The sequence below is a fragment of the Haliaeetus leucocephalus genome, unplaced genomic scaffold, assembly GCF_000737465.1.
Source record: "Haliaeetus leucocephalus isolate CR32 unplaced genomic scaffold, Haliaeetus_leucocephalus-4.0 Scaffold273, whole genome shotgun sequence".
Taxonomy (NCBI): domain Eukaryota; kingdom Metazoa; phylum Chordata; class Aves; order Accipitriformes; family Accipitridae; genus Haliaeetus; species Haliaeetus leucocephalus.
Genome location: NW_010972709.1, coordinates 471,922 through 488,257, shown reverse-complemented (window position 1 = coordinate 488,257; position 16,336 = coordinate 471,922). Strand labels below are relative to the sequence as shown.

General features: G+C 59.4%; 1 protein-coding gene across 1 annotated transcript; it reads right to left on the bottom strand.

Moving 5' to 3' along the window:
- Positions 1-82: 82 nt before the first annotated feature.
- SPINT4 (serine peptidase inhibitor, Kunitz type 4) lies at positions 83-1,108 on the bottom strand. Its single transcript, XM_010569734.1, has 3 exons — positions 994-1,108; positions 616-789; positions 83-258 (listed from the first exon to the last, which is right to left on the bottom strand). The coding sequence occupies exons 1-3, from the start codon at positions 1,106-1,108 to the stop codon at positions 83-85; spliced, it is 465 nt and encodes a 154-aa protein (XP_010568036.1).
- Positions 1,109-16,336: the final 15,228 nt, after the last annotated feature.

The window sequence follows — 16,336 nt, the reverse complement described above, 5'->3', positions numbered from 1 at the left end:
CAGGAGCGGGGCTGGAGCAGGCATTGCGGGGGGCAGGAGCAGCCACCGGCCGCAACACATGGCACGCACACACGGCACACGGCTAGTTACCGATGTGGGAGCAGGCTCGGAAGCACTCGCCCTCGGTCTCAAAGTTGTTCTTGTTGCCGCCGCAGCCGCCGTAGATGAACTCCTCGCACTGCTGGCTGGAGGCGTTGAAGAAGAAGCGGCGGAAGAGTGCCTTGCAGCTCCCGCAGACGGAGGGCAGGTAGCAGAAGTCTGCGTGGTCCAAGGGGGATGGGCTGAGCCAGGAATGGGACAGGGACGCCACGGGGCTCGGCACACCTGGGGCCCTCAGAGAAGTCTGCCCAGCTCCGGTCCCTTCTCACTAGTGAACACTTCGCACCAGCAGCCAGCTCTGCGCCTGCCCGCCCTACAGCCCCACACACCAGCAGCCTGGGCGCTCCCCCACCACACAGCGTGGTGCCCCCCCAGGGTCTGCAGGACCCAGCAAGGGCTTGGGGCACCCCAGGGAACCCCCTTCCCAATCTGCTTGGCTCACCCCTCCCGTCGCCCACCCCTGCGCTCACCACGCTGCCACTCCAGAGCCCCACCGCTGCCGCACCGAGCCCTCACCCAGCACCGGCTCCTGGCACGTGTAGCCGCACTTGCTGGGGCAGCACTTGGTGGCACCGGGGCAGCCGGCATCACTGGTGCAGTGGGAGCAGGAGGCATCCCTGCGACAGGCACTGCAGTCTTCATTCAGCAGGTCCTCCACCTCCGGGATGTGGTAGCAGTACCCGGGCTTTGCTGTGGGACACAAAAACCAGGACGCTGGGGAGGGCTGCAGAGCGGGGGGCTGAGCAGCCCCTTAGCACCCCAGGGCTGGACCCCCAGCATCCGCAGCCCCATGCCCCTTTGGGCACCCAGCACCATGTGGGGCAACGGGGAGCACCAGGCGGCAGCGGAACCCAGAGCATCCCTGTCCCTGGGACGTGCCCCGGGCGCACTCACCCATCCCCGGCTCCTCTCTTCCATCTGTGTGCGGTGCCGGGCCAGACCGTGCGGCGAGGGGAAGCAGGGCTGCGAGGAGGAGGAGGAGGAGGAGGCGGCCGGGCGGCAGCTCCATGGTGCCCTGGGTAGCCAGATCTGGGCCCCGGGCGCAGTGGGCTGGGATTTAAGGTGCGCGGGCGGGGCGGAGGGAGCGGGGCTGGCGCCGGAGCCTGGCTAATTCCTGCCATGCGGGTAACGAGACACACCCAGGCAGGGCCCGGCCTCCCCGGTGGCATCCCAGCCACAGCCCTCGAGCCGGGGGGACCGGTAGGACGGGACGGCTGACCCGGCGCAGCCCTCCGGGAGCCCGGCTGGGCGGCAGTGGCATGCCCGGGCTGGGTTGGGGGCACCACCGGCGCCCACCCGCAGCCCCTTGGGGATGAACCAGTGCTGGGGGGATGTCGGCGTCGGCCTCTCCGCTGCCAGTGAGCGTGGCAGTGTTGTGCGAGGGCATGGAAAGCCATCAGCTCCGGCGCAGCCATCAGCCAGGGAAGGGTCTGCTCTCCCGGCTCTCCCTGCGGTGCAGGTCCTCGGGAAAGGCTGTGTGAGAGCAGTGCAGGGGACGTGCCCCTTCTCCCTCACTCCCTCACGGCTGACAGAGAACATCCCAGGCGGGATGGTCCCACACGTGGGGCTGAGCCCGTGGGTACCATCTCGCTTGCCAGTCATCGCTGCTGTGGAAGGGATGTCCTGCAGGACGGTGATGCTCCCGTCCGTCCCCCCCCTGCAGGCACCATCGGCCCTTTGCCACCCACTTCACCACCCTCTCCTGGCTTGGGGCCATCCCCTTCACCCGCTCCCCTCCGGGGGATCTGCCCGTGCAGAGCCGTGCCCTGTGCCCCCCCAGCATCCCCCCTGCTCCCGGCAGCAGGTCGGGGTCCGGCGTCTGCATGGTGCTGGCATGAGGGGCATCCCCAGGAGATGGGACGCAGGTCGCAGCCTGCCCGGCTTCCAGCCAGGGGTCTGGACCCACGGCAGCGCAGGGCTCCCGGCGCTGGGCTGGGTGGCGGGCAGGTCCCCGGCATCCTGCCGGCACCCGTGGGCGGGCGTGGGATGAAACCTGCCAAAAGGAGGGAGAAACAGATTAAGCTGTTCCCATTCAGCAGGAATAATTGTCTTCCTAATTACTGCCGTAATTATTGTCCCAAGGGGGAAGGGGAGGGCGAGGAAAGCTCCGTGGGGAGAGGCCAGGAAAGTCAGACCAGGGGTGGGGTTTGGAGGGAGGCACCACGACCCACCCGCGACCCACGGCAGCTTTTCCCTGCCTCTCCTCCAGAGCTCCAGGACAGAGACCCCGGCAGCATCCCCAGTACAGGACACGGCGATGTGACAAAGCCCGAGTGGGGCAGGAGTAAAGTCAGAGTGACATGCAGTGGCAGTTGAGGGGTGCAAGGTCAGGGTGGGCAGTGGAAAAGGGACCCCTGTGCAGGGACCGTGGTGGTCCCGGGGCTGCGGCTCAGCAGCTGCCCTCAGCACATCTCCCACAACCTTGAGCTGTCCAGGACATTCCCGGTGGCACCAAAACTCCCAGCCCCACACACCGCAGGAGGGCAGGGCCACGACACCAAAATCCACCAGGGCTACATTTTTCCCCGCTATCTCTCTGCGGTATCTCAGCTGCCCGGGTGATCACTGTAACGACTGACATCATCCTCCAGAGCAGCCCCTGCTGTCCCTGCACTGGTGGTAACACCATGGCTAAGCTGGGCAGACATCGTGGTGGACGTGGAGCCAGTCCCACTGGTGCTGGGGTTCGGGACAGCACAGGGGGTGAGGTGGGGGCTGCTTCCAGGTAGATATTGGGGTTGCACACAACAGAAAACTGTGCAGTGCCCATGGGGCACCCGTGTCAGTAACCCCTGCCCTGCCCTGCCACCCTGTCCAGCTCACACGGCTGGGGACGCACAGTGTGAGTAATGGGTGCAGCCGCGCGGGGCAGAGCCACCGGCCAGACCTCCACCGCAGCGGAAACAGTGACCAGGGCAGCCTGGCCCAGGGAGCACCCAGGAATGTGGCACCTCCCAGGGCAGGCACCCAGCAGGGGCGGGGATGGGGACAGAAACAGCGCTGTGCCACCGGGATGATGCTCCTGCCCAGACCAGGGTGCACGGCAGGAGAGGTGCTGGGGGAGCCGAGAGGCAGAGCGGGTTCCCCCGGCTGCAGCACATCCCGGCTGGCCCCACACGGAGCCTGCTGGCCTGTCGGGATCGATGCTCACCGGGGCTGACACAAGCTGGGCACTGTCCCTGCTGCCCACCCAGGGACAGGACAGGGACAAATACTGCAGGGAGCGGAGACGCCCCGGCACAGCAGAGCCAGTGCGTCCCGCTGCTCCTCTTCTCGTGGCTCCGTGTGCTCCCAGGATGTGTCATCCCGCCTGTGTGTCACCTCCATCCCGCACACAGGGACACACCGACGGGAGAGGGTCCCCACATAGCCAGGGGCTGGCAAGCACATGGTGCCACCCAGCCAGCCTGGACTGCGGACGAGCACGCAGGGTTTAGATGGCACGTGCACATGCAGCGTGGGCTGTACACACACCAATGCACGCACATCCATACGGAGCGTGGACTGCACACGCACGCACACGCACACACACGTGTCCACACCTGGCCAGCTTGGATTGCACGTGCACACACACACATATGCCTGTGCAGGCAGCCTGCCCAGCCGAGCGTGCCGGAGCCCTCCGGCCTCTCGCAGGGACAGGCGCTCCCGGAAGGGAGCCGGCAGGGAAAGCCCCAACAGCTCCGGTGCTTCCATCCTTGCAACACGCCGCACCAGCGGACCCGCCTGCAGCCCCATGCGGCGCTGGCACGGTGCAGCCCTGGGGACAAGCAGCAGCTCCCGGGACAGCCCCTGCCACCGGTGCAGCCTGTGGCACGCTTGCAGAACCCCCACTCGGCATGGTGTTGGGGGTGGCTTCAGGGCCCCCGGGAGAGCCAGGGCCTGAGCGATTGCCGTGGGGCTCCAGGCACGGGCAGAGCTGTGGGTGGGAAGCGCAGCCAGACCCCGGGAAGGGCTGTGTGCCTCCGAGTGACGGTGCTGGTGCAGATCCATGCGGGTGGCCACAGGGGCCCGGGGGGCTGGTCCCGCCAGCCCCATGGAAGGGAGCGGGAGGCAAGAGGCAGCTCCAGCACCGCATGACAGGGACCCGGCCACCTGCTCCGGCTCCAGCAAGGATGTGGGACCCCATGCTGCAGTCCCAGTGCCCAGTCAGAGCCCCCATGCAGTCTCCAGCTCCCTTCCCCCAGCACCGGGACCCCGCAACCCTGGCCAGTCCTGGTCCCCAGCTGCCACCCCAAGGCGAGGGGCTGGGTGGGCACCGGCTGGCCAGGAGGTGCGGGGCTGAGGGGCCAGTGGCAGCGCAGGGCTGTGGACCGTGTCTGGTCACAGGATGTCCCTTGGGAGCCAGCGATTGTTCCCAGAGGCAGAACAATGCCCGGAGAGCTGCCAGGGCACCACGGGCTGCTCCACAGCACCCAGCCCGGGAGCCACCTCCGCTGCCTTGGCAGGGCCAGCCACATGCCGGGGTCCCCTGGCCCCTTGCTGCTGCCTGTCCCGTACCTGTTGCCCACAGTAGGAAGCTGTGCTGGCTGCTCTTGTCTTGTGGCACAGCATTGCATGGCACGGCATGGCATTGCATGGCATGGCACAGCATTGCATGGCACGGCACGGCATTGCATGGCACAGCATAGCATTGCATGGCATGGCACGGCATTGCATGGCACAGCATTGCATGGCACAGCACGGCTCTCTCACGGCTGCAAAGAGCCCAGCACCAAGCTGCAACACCTTTGTGCCTCCCCGCATGGCTCACCCAGCACCAGCAGCCCATGGGAGGGAGGGGACCGGGGAGTTCACACTCAGACGGAGCGTGCCAGGCACTGGGGCACAGACCGGGTCACTGGGACCAACATCCAGCCCCATGAGGATTTAAACCCCTGCCTGTGCCCGGACAGGCAGCCCCCACGCTGTCCGCCCTGCGCCATGCGGCTGCTGTCGCTGCTCCTGCTCCTGGGGCTCTGCTGCCTCTTGGCCCGGCTGGTGTCCGCAGGTGAGCGCAGGGCGGGCGCGGGGTGGGCGCGGGGTGTGCACAGGGAGCCGGTGGGACGGTGCTGAGGGAGGATGCGCAGCCACATGCACAGGGACAAGCGCGACCATGGCTGGGGTGCAGCGTCCCACACAGCGGTGCCGTCTCCCCGCACATCCTTGCACACTGCAGAAGCGACCGGCAAACCCTCCCGACAACTCCCCTGGGAGGGGAGCCCAGGGTCTTGGGAGCCCTCGCTCCCAGGGCCCCACTGCGGGGCTGCCAACGCACCCCAGTGTGCTCCGAAGTGAGATCCTGGGACGTGGATGCTCCTGTCTCTCCCCAGGATTCACCTAGCCTGGACCCGGACTGAGGACCCAGCGTATGCAGCCACCCAGCACCAGACGGCCAGATGGCCATGGAGGGATCCATCAGCTGCTGGATAAGCACTCGTCCCCCAGTCTCACCTCCACCGCCTCACCCTCAGCTCCATGCTGAGCATCAGCATCTCTGTGTCCCTCCCACCCCCCGGTAAACCCAGTCTGTGATGAACACTGGCTGGCTCCTGTTATGTCAGTCTCCTGGCGAGCCTTCACTGGCCTCCATGGGACCTTCAGCCCCTGCGGGAGGGATGGGGTCCCGGGCAGGGGCTATGCCACCGCAGCCAGCGGGTCCCCAGGGACCTGCACATGAATCCTGCCCAAACTCCATGGGTCCATCCATACCTGCCGGGACCGGGCTCGTTCCTATTCCTGGAGACCCTCCTGGGAGCAGGTGCCCAGTGGGACCCCTTTGTGCCGCCAGAGAGGAGCTGGGCTTGCCCCAGAGCCATGGCAGCACAGCCAGCCCTGACCTCACCTTGGTATGGCTCCACAGCAGGAGTGTCGGGGCTGCCCTGAGTCCTCAGGGGTCAGCTGGGGGTGCCCCTCACGTCCTGCACAGTCAGTGGTCCCCCAGCTCCTGACCCTGCTGCCAGCACAGCATGGTGCGGCACAGCAGGCACAGGCAAGGCTCCAAGGGGTGCATGAGCTCCCAGCACCTCGGCACACTGCCTGTGCAAAACCACCAGCTCCGGGACCTGTGGGTGTCCATGCCCACGTGGCTCCTGGCCAAGCCCTGCCACAGAGGCTGTTTTCGGAGGGTGCCAGGGGTGCTGGGCCATGGAGCAGCTCGCCCCAGGGAGCCCCAGGGGGCTGGGGGGACGCACCCTACAGGGAGGTTTCTCCTGGCCCAGAGATGCTCTGCTGGTCCTGGGTGGGCACCTGGTCGAGGCTGTCCCTGTGGCTCTCCCATGGGGGACATAGTAACGTCATTGTGCAAAGGGCCCTGCCGAGCCCACACCGGGCAGGAGTGGGCATGGGAGCTCCCACGGCCCAGGGCAGGGCTGGGGCAGGCGCAACAGCCTGGCCATGCCAGGCACTAACCAGGGACAGCTTGTGACACCAAGCCAGTGGCCCAATGTGGGGTTTATTAGGAAAGAGAAGGTCCTGCCCAAAACGCCGTTGGTGCCCGGGACCGGCCCTGGCAGAGTGAGGCAGAGGAGGAGGCCGGGGGTGGCCGCCCCTGCGCCTACCCACCGCAGGCTCTTCTCGCCCCACACGCTCCTTGCACGCCCTGCAGCATCGGTCACCAAGCGTCATCACCATCACCACCACCATCATCAATGTCATCATCATCATCACCATCATCATCATCTCCATAGTCGTCGTAGTCATCGTCGTCATCGTCATCATCATCACCATCATTGCCGTTGTCGTCATAATTGTCGTCGCCATCGTCGCTGTCATCGTCACCATCATCGTCACCATTGTCATCACCATCGCCATGCTCATTTTTATCATCATCATCTTCTTCATCATCATCATCATCATCATCATCACTGTCACCATCCTCCCCACTGTCACCCTGGTCAGACTCAGGCTTCTCTCCTGCCTCAGGCTTCCCCTCAGTCTCTGGCTTCTCCCCCAGCACAGGTTTCTCCCCAGCCTCTGGCTTCCCCCCGGTGTCTGGCTTCCCACCAGTCTCCGGCTTCCCCCCAGCGTCTGGCTTCGCTCCAGTCTCCGGCTTCACTCCGGTCCCTGGCTTTGCTAAAACCGCTGGCTTTTCCCTAGTCTCATTCTTCCCCCCACATGCTGGTTTTTTCCCTGAACTGGGTTTCTTCTCAGTGTCCGGCTTCCCAGCCAGCGTGGGCTTGTTCCCCGCCGTGGGTTCCTCCCCGGTCACCGGCTTCTTCCCCGACGTGGGTGTTGCAGCAGCCACTGGCTCAGACCCAGGCAGGCGCTGGTCCTTACCCACCCGCTCTGCACCCGACTCCCACTTCCCACCCGGGACGACTCTGCCGAGCTGCGGACAAGGCACCGTGCTGGGCTCTTCCCCAGGCAAAGGGCTCTTCCCCGGCAGAGCGATTCCGGGCTGCCCTGGCTGCGGCCGTCTGGCAAGACCTGCTCCGGGGAGCCCTGGAAGGGAGCAGAAAGCAGCAGCGTCAGCCCCATTGTGCTAGTCCTGCACTGCCCTCCTACCTGAAGCTCCAGCCACAGCTCCCACCCATGGCTCCCACCCACGGCTCCCACCCACCAGCACCCTGCGTCACCACACAGGGCTCCTGAACTGCCAAAGCCCGCAGGGATCTGCCCTTTGATGGCTCAAGGTCTAAGACTTGGCACTTTGATGCCGAGCTGGGGCATCGAGGTTAGGACGCTCCCCGCGCTCGCAGCAGCCAGGTTTGCCGTGGTGCCACGCGGCCGCCTTTCCCCTGCGGCTTTTCCCCGTGGGTTTTCAGGGCTCTGCCTGCCTGCTGCTGCCTGCACAGCTGGGGCAACACAGCCCCCCGGGACCACTCCAGCGCCTCCCAGCACATGGCACTGTCATGGTGGTGCCGGTGCCCAAGGGGCCCTCACCCCCGGCAGCAGCAGGGCTGCAGAGGAGCTGCCACGGGAGCCGCAGCATGCCCGCCCGCCCGGGCCTTTCTGGGTGTCCCTGGACCGGGGCCAGCACCCGCCCACGGCTCCACCTGCGCCGGGGAGCTCGGGAGAGTCGGCACCGTGCCACGCCGCAGCCCACCCCAACGCCCACGACGAGCCCCGCATCACCCGGGTTCATCCCCACCCCGCTCCCCACCACGGTTTGCCCGACCCTCGCAGGCAGCGGCACTGGCAGCTGCCAGCACCCCCAAAGCACCGGCCTCCCCGACGGCTGCTCCTGCGGCACCCCGAATGCCACCCGCCGGCAGACAGCCAGCAGGCTGATTGCGGGTGCAGAGCTGGAAGAGCTGGACCAGAACTTGGAGAGAAAACGCAAGAAAATGTATGTATGTGTGTGCGTGTGTGTGCGTGTGTGTGATTGCAGCAACTTCTTACCAAAACAAATACAAATACAGCATGTGCTATTTAACCAGGGCATAAATATATTGTTAAGCTTATTTAGGAAGTCAGTCTACGCGCTCTCCTGTTAAGCAGCAGCAAACAATCCCACTCAGCAGCAGAGCGGTGCAGCACAAGGCTCCCCACGGGCAGTGCTTGCCCCTTGACATCGCTCTGAGACAAGGAATGGGACCAACATGTCAGCAATGGAGGCACCAGCACCGCCGGCTTGCTGGCAAAAGATGGGTTATATCGTAAGGCTTAAAACCAGCCTGTAAGCTGAGACCAAAAGAAACTCAGGTTCCTAGAGCAGAGCATTTGGAAAGTGATGACATTTCTGCCGACACGTTTTCATCAGTGTGCGATGGCCCCAGCGTCTTGTTACAGAGCAACAGCAAACCTGGCTCCCGCTGCACTGGAGCGGTTGCTGCCTCAGAGCTTGAGCTTTAGAATAAAACCGCCCGGCTAGCAACACTTGCAGGAGCATTTGGAAAGAAGGGGCTCCATAAAATCGCAAACACTGCTCTCAAAATCACTTCGTGGCTCATTTAAAAAAAATGCCATTTTCATTTCTTTGAAATTTGGCCATTTTTCCCAAGAAAAATATATGAGTAGGAAAAATACTCTTCTTTCAGAATTTCCCTTCTCCCAGAGCAGCACGTCCCCGGCAAGGCTGATGCTTTCAGAGGGCTCACGGGGGGGGATGCCCTGAACTTGCCACGAAGCAAAGCGCAGGGGCAGCTGCCAGCCCGGGCGAGGAACGTGCTGTGCCCTGGTCCGAGGCAGGCACCGGCGGGTGGGCAGCAGATCTCAGCCCGCTGGAGCTCGGCTCTAACAACCTGCACCTTCTCATTTTGGCTAGAGCTCCCCCGAGCAGGGCTGTGAGGGGTGGGGGTCCCCACTCGCCCTAGGGGGGTCCCAGCCCCGTGGCTGGAAGCTGCTCTGCCCATATGGGAGGGACCATCCCGCCCCCCCCAGGCAGCCCAGTCTGGGTCCAGTCCACAGCAGCCCAGGGCTCTGGCTGGGCTGCTGTTTCCACCAGTCCCTGCCCGGGTCACTGGTTCGACTGACAAACCTCCTCCCGAGCATCCCTACACCTGCATGCTGGTACCACCGCTGTCTCTGTCCCCGGCAGGAGTTTTGCCAAACTCGAAGATTATAAAATTTAAGCAAGGGCTAAACCTCACAAGGGTTACAACTCTTCACAGAAAGCTTTCATAAATACAAGGATTAAGACAGACATTTAAACACACATCACTGAACATCATCATCAACACTGATCTAGTTGAAGATGTCCCTGCTCATTGCAGGGGGGTTGGACTAGATGGCCTCTAAAGGTCCCTTCCAGCCCACACCATTCTATGACTCTATGAAAATATGGAAAATATTCTTAAAATCTAGAGAGGCCGGGTGTTTCCAGCATGCCCATACTTGCCTGCGGTGGGTGCTGCCTGCAGCTCTGCCCACAGGGCGAGGAGCCCCAGCAGGAAGATGCCTCTCGCCGTCATGCTGCCGGAGCCAGTGGCCAGGGCTGAGCTGGGCAGCAATTTAAAGTTCCTCCCAGGCAGCCCGGGTCTGGGAATGGGAGGAAGCAGCTCACAGGTGACTTGTAGGAACCTCCCACGTTTTACTGTAATTCTGTTTTCTAAAGAGCCACTCCAGCTGCCTTTCTCCACCCACAGCCAAGGCAGGAGCAGGATCCAGAGTAGGCTGCATGCCACGGGGAGGACAGCACGGGGACCGGGAGGAAGGAAGGGGAAACCTTGGCTGCACGGAGGCAGATTCTTCACCGCCGCTCTTGACAGGAATCCCCACCGCCTTGCTGAGGGCTGTGACCGACCCCTCCACCACTGCTGCCCAGTAGTGCCCAGGGACAAACCATCCTCCCTGAGCCCCAGCGCGCAGGACGCTGCCAGTGCCTGCCCGCGATGCTGGGTGGGAGAAGGCAGGGCTGCCCACACGTGCTCCCATTCGGCTCTGTTCCTGCCGGTCGCTTTGGCAGGTCCCCACCCCAGGGTCCGGGATCCTTCAGACGGCGCTGGTCCTGCCACCAGCGCTGCCTCTGCCGGGGCATCTCCCACTTCCCGAGAGCGTTCTGGGAGGTGTGTGAAGGACGGGGCCTCCAGCGTCGCTGCTTTATTTAATGGGATTTGCAAAGACAGTCCAAGATAGATGCAGGGAAGGAAAGTGCCAGCCCAGAGGCAGCCCCATCCAGAATGGCACCTTCTGCCACCATCCCGGGGGAGCACAGCACTCGCTACCATCACTTTGGTGAACTGCTGCATTTAAAAACCAGCAGGAATAAACATCTCCTGGCAGACAGACCACTCCTCGTACTGCAGCACCACCGGTTTCTTTTCTTCACGTCACTGCTGTTAAAACTGTGAGGGAGAGTACAGTGTGAAGGGCTTACATGCAAAACCTGGTGCAGTTTTAAAGATGAGAGCTCTCGACCAAGACAGGGCATCTCCTGGCAGAGAGCAGCAGCCGTGCTACTACTCAGCAAGATGTTTGGGGAACTGTGAGCGAGCTGTGAGTGAGCTTTATTAACAGGAGCAGCCACCTGCACTGCCCCAATGCTGGGCTGTGCCTGCAGGCAGGAGCCCATCCCTGCCCCGCAGTCCCAGCCGAAATGGGCGTAGAGGATGAGCACCCACCCAGGCAGCAGCGCTGGGGAGCTCCCTCCTTCCATATGCAAACACCCTTCACTCCCAAGGCTGCTGTTTCGCATATGAGACTCTATTTGCAGATCTTTGCAGGGCCAATATTTAAGGCTTCATTTGAACGTCTGTCTCTAAATCCAGTATTTCGTTTGCTTGTTCGATTCACAAGCAGTCTGCTCCAGCTCTTTCAATGTTAGTAATGTAAATCGCCAGGTTTTGGCATCCAAATGAGCGATCTCAAAGTCTCCTCAGCAAATTAACGCTGTCTCTCGGCCCCACGGGGTCCTTCTCCTTTGTGGCCTCCCCGAATCCCTTGTTACTGTGGGACAGCCCTGCGTGGAGCTGGGCACGCACAGACAGCAGGCAGAACTCAGTGCGATCCTTCATCCAGCCCAACCAGAGACTCCATCAAGGCGCCCTCAGAGCAGCTTTCTGGGAACTCTTGAGCACAAATTGCAGAGTTTAGTGTCCACGCATGACTGCCCAATTAATTTACACATGAGCATTCAATAATTGTATGCATGAGCACCAAATGAGTTCACGCAGGAGCACACATGCACAAATGCCAAATTAATTCCCACAGGAGCACCCAAACAGCACAGCACGGGGACCCGGGGGAACACACAGTGTCCGTAGGCAGCATCAGCACCCAGCTGGCCCACGCGTGAGCACCCCATCAGCCCAAGGGCTGTTTTGGGCACAAATTGCCTGGTTTAGGAACACTGCCTGTGTGGGAGGAGGCCATGGATGTCCCTGAGCTGCAGCCGGTGGGCGCATCTGTTATCTCTAATCAGTGAGTAGAAGTTTGTGTTAACAGGCAATAGATTAAATTAATTAAAAATTCCCTTGAGTTGAGACTATTTTGCCCACGGCTGAGACTCTCCAGCCTAAGGAAAAGGCTGAGCAGCCCCTTACCCAGTCGAGTGCTCACAGTCCCTGGAGAACCACACGCAGAGGAACCATTTCCCCCAGCAGCTGGGGACTGGAGCTCAGGCTGCTCCCCCCACTGCAAATCCAGCAGAAGGGTCTGCTCTGATGAAATGGTGCTCCAATGAAATGGTGCTCCAATGAAATGGAGCTCTCTGGGGGGAAAAGTCTTGGGATTTCAAGGACGAGCGCTCACCCAAGGCAAGAAGAGCATGGGAATCTGCCTTCAAACTCCAGGTCCAAACTGCAGGCCTTCACCAGAGACCCACAGGAAGAGTAAATGAAAAATTAAATGCACTGCCACATGTACTTCCCTTTTCGCTGCTTCTGATTTCAGGGTAAAGACTTACTTAATAAGTTTGAGATAACAGATTAAGTAGTACCTTCAATTATGTGAGTGCTAACCCATTTAAATTAAGTTATTCTCAAGTCACACAGGAGTGCTAGTCAGAATCTGATTTTGCAATTTTTTCCTTCCCTATTTAACTATTTCTTCCTGAATTATACACAAACCAAAGTGCAATCAATATTATAGGAGAACTTAAGGACTAGTTTGGCCAGGACACACCAGCACCAGGCAAGAATGGGTTGGGCTTGCTGGATCAAAAGACAAAGTTTAAATCTGCAGCTGTGGGGTGAGTGAAATTAATTGGTTTGAGTTCGACATTATTTCTACAATTCTAAGCAAGTGTGTGCCACTTGGCACGAACACCGAAAAGGCAAAGTTCCTGCCCAAAGAGCTTTCCATCAAAGTCACATCGAAGCGATGAAGGGGCAGTGCAAGGGACACAACTCAGGAGCAGGAAGCTGCATGGCTCCATGCTGCCAAACCTGTGTAGGAAGAGGGCTTATTGCAAGAAATATGATTTAAGTACAGGTTTAGTCTTCTCTTCATGGCCGTGACTCAATTTGGATGCAATTTCTACGCAAACCACCCATGTCTGTTGAAGATCCAGTGTTCCACACCTCACAGCTCCACGGCTTAACCCTGACGGCCCTGTGCTTATCGCGTGTTGCCGTCGCTGTTAATCACCGCCAAGCAAGACACCCCACGGAGCAACCTGTGCCATCCTGCTGGTGTCGGCAGTGTCGACTCCCTTCCACGCACCCAGCAAACCATCTGGAACAACTTGCAGGACTGCAGGGCTCCTTCCAACCCTGGGACTCCCACGGAGGAGAGCTTTGCCCCTGCCCCTGCCCCTGCCTCTGCCTCTGCCCCCATGTCCTCCTCCTCTTGGGAACAACACCATCGTTTTGGCACGTTTCCGTTTTAGCAGACCATAATCTTGGTTAACATTTAGGGAACTAATGAAGAAGAATGTCTGACAAGCACATTTCTCTACTGAAATAAACGCCTTGGAATGATGAACCCTGCAGGTCCTGTTCCAGCTCCACGACTTGGATCCTGCAGAGCAGGATCATACCTGCACCCATTGCACATGGCAGCATAGGTCCAGGGAGAGCAGGATGTGCACCAGAGCCCTCCGGCTCACTCTGAGGAGCAATTAGCTATTGTTGTGTGCCCACCAGGAACATTATTTGGGTCTCTGAATGCTTTTCAGTCATGTTTCCCCTCTCCTCAACAGCCATTTCCTGACTCTCATTGATTACCTGCAGCGCAGCACCAGTCGCATGAAACATCAGAGGGTGAATAGAGAAAAGCAAACCAAAAAATCATGTCTCCTGCTGTGGCAGGATGTGGCAGGCGTGTGCAGCCCCTCACCTGCATCTTGCAGATACTGGTGCCACAGTCATTTGCAAAAGAAGCAGCCAGAAGAAAGAGCAAATGCCCACGGTGACGAGCAGCACTGCTCCTGCACCCGGATACTCCCACGGATGGCTGGGCTGTGGCTGGGGCAGGTCATCACTAAACTGATGCAAAGCTCGCAGCGTCTACATAAATCTGGCTTCCACGGGGAGGCAGGAGCTCACCTCAGACCCCCCCCACATGCCCAGCCGGCTCTGCAGACACAGAATATCCTGACATGGATCAATGGGAAAGGAGCTCTCGGCATTCAAAGCGCTTGGTTTCTCTCACTCTTCTGTTCTCCTTCCTACCCACCTCAACCCACTGAAACAAGACTCCTCGGCGATGTCCTGCCCGCTGTCTTTCTGTGAAGGCTGGTATAATTTTACAGCATTTGATGCTAAGAAGTAATGTTATACAGGTAAAGTTTACAGGCTACGATCCCGTTCCTCCTTCCTGACCCCATGCTGCTCATCCTCTTACGCCACAGCCCTGCGGTGACCTGCAAAGGCAGACCCAACACCATCATGAAGATCCAGCAGGATAACAAAGCTTTGCGGGCAAGAGTCTTGCTGCCAAATCAGGACATGGGATTGGGTTCAACAGGCTTTCCGCTGCCACCAAAAGCCTGCCCGCCCCACAGGCCTGCCCACACTGATGACACTGAGGGACAGATGGGACTTGTCCAAAGTCTCTCTGTGAATCAAAAAGAACTCAGGTAACCTCAGCAGTGAAACGGTTGTCTGTCTCTGGCAGACATTCGCAGGCTGGCATGTTTTGTCATGTGCACCTACCGCAGAGATCCATGGAAAACTACCATTAAAAAATGGGGACTGGACGAGATCCAAACAAGTCATCTCATCAGTTACATTTAGATGATCCCTGACAGACATTGTTCACATGCTCTCAAAAAGACATCCCCATCCCTGCAAAGATGGGGACTCCTTTATTGAGAATTTGTTCCAGGATTTAAGTCTTCTTGTAACTGGAAAGTTTTTCGAAAGATCTGATCCAAGTCTCACTTGATTCAAACCAACACAAGGACTTCTCGTCCGCTCACAGTGGCTACAGAGGGCAGCTGATCACTGTCCTTTCTGCAGCACATGTACAGAGCTGAGCCCTCTCTCCATCGAGCTCTTGCAGGTTAAACAAAACCATCCTTTTCACCTTTCCCCAGGAGTTTCTACAGCCATAGTTATTTTTCCTCTCCTCTGGACAACATCCAATTTTTGTTGCTAATAATTTGAGGCAGCCAAAATAAGCACATAAAAAGCCCAGTGCTGATGATCATGAAGTTATGGCAATATTAGTGATGACTCGATCGGCCCCACATCCGCCGGTCAGGTTTGTGTAACAGCCTAATCTCATCCTGGGCTGATGCAGCCCCGGCCAAAGCAGCAGGAAGGAGACAACAAGGGCAGGACCCTCTTCCAGCATGTGAGCCCGTGAGTCACCCAGCCTCTCCTCCCACAGCCAGCTCCGGTCTCCCACGGGTGCCGAGCATGGTTACTGCTGGGCCAACAGCTACGGCAGAAGAATCACACTGGTCACACAGGGGGGACACAGCCACAGCAACAAATGCTGAGACACGAACAAACCATCCCCTGGAGGCACCACCACTGTGCCCACACTGCAGACGCTGAGCTGGAGCATCTGGCAAAGCTGGCAGGGAAGGAGAAGCTGCTTTCCTGCTTGGCAGCATGGTGAAGCGCTTGCCCCCTCGCACACAGGGTGCGTGAGGACAGTGAACTGGAAATGACTGCTCAAGTTCTGTGCCATCCTCCACACGGGCCACTCGCGACACGGGCCACTGAACGGTCTCAGCATCACATGCTTTGAGAAATCCCGTTCGTTTTTGTCTTACAATCAGCTTGGAAGTAACAAGGAAAAACACTACCAGCAAAACAGCAAGTGATTTTTAACGTTAGACTGTTATCCAGCTGACCCCACAGAAAAACTTCTTGTTGACTGTGACAGATGTCAACAAGATGATGTAGAAAATGACGGACACGTTGCTTTGACTATTCTGCACACGTTAGACAAGATGAGGAAACGCTCCAGCGTTTCCTCATATAAACAATGAGACTCCAGAAAGATGAGAGACTTGAGGAAACAGGCAGTTGCTACGATCAGAACAGCAATGAGTTTATTCTCCTATTTTAGACGTAGAAAATAACACAAGGAATGCACAGATCGTGGAGGGACAAACATTCACATTTCTGCAGCTGCAGTTACTTGGGTCTCATGGGCAGGTTCAATGTGAGACCAGTTTCAGCTGAGATGGGTCCTGTTCCTGGGTGGAACAGCATGACTTTTTAAGGCTTTGGGATTTATGATTATTTTAGAGTCGACTGTCCATTGCTCTGCATTCCTCCATGAAGCTGCACTTCTTTAGAACTAAGGATTTCTTCACTGCTGTGTGTTCTCACGCACCCTCGCACCCGCACGAGCGGCTCCACGCACGCCAAGGGGTGAGGTTTAAAATAACCCACGAGGGAAAAACAATGCTGGAGGCACGGAGGGAAGCCATCGTGGGTGCGTTAAATTCAGAGCGGCGACGCCAGCCTGCCTCGCC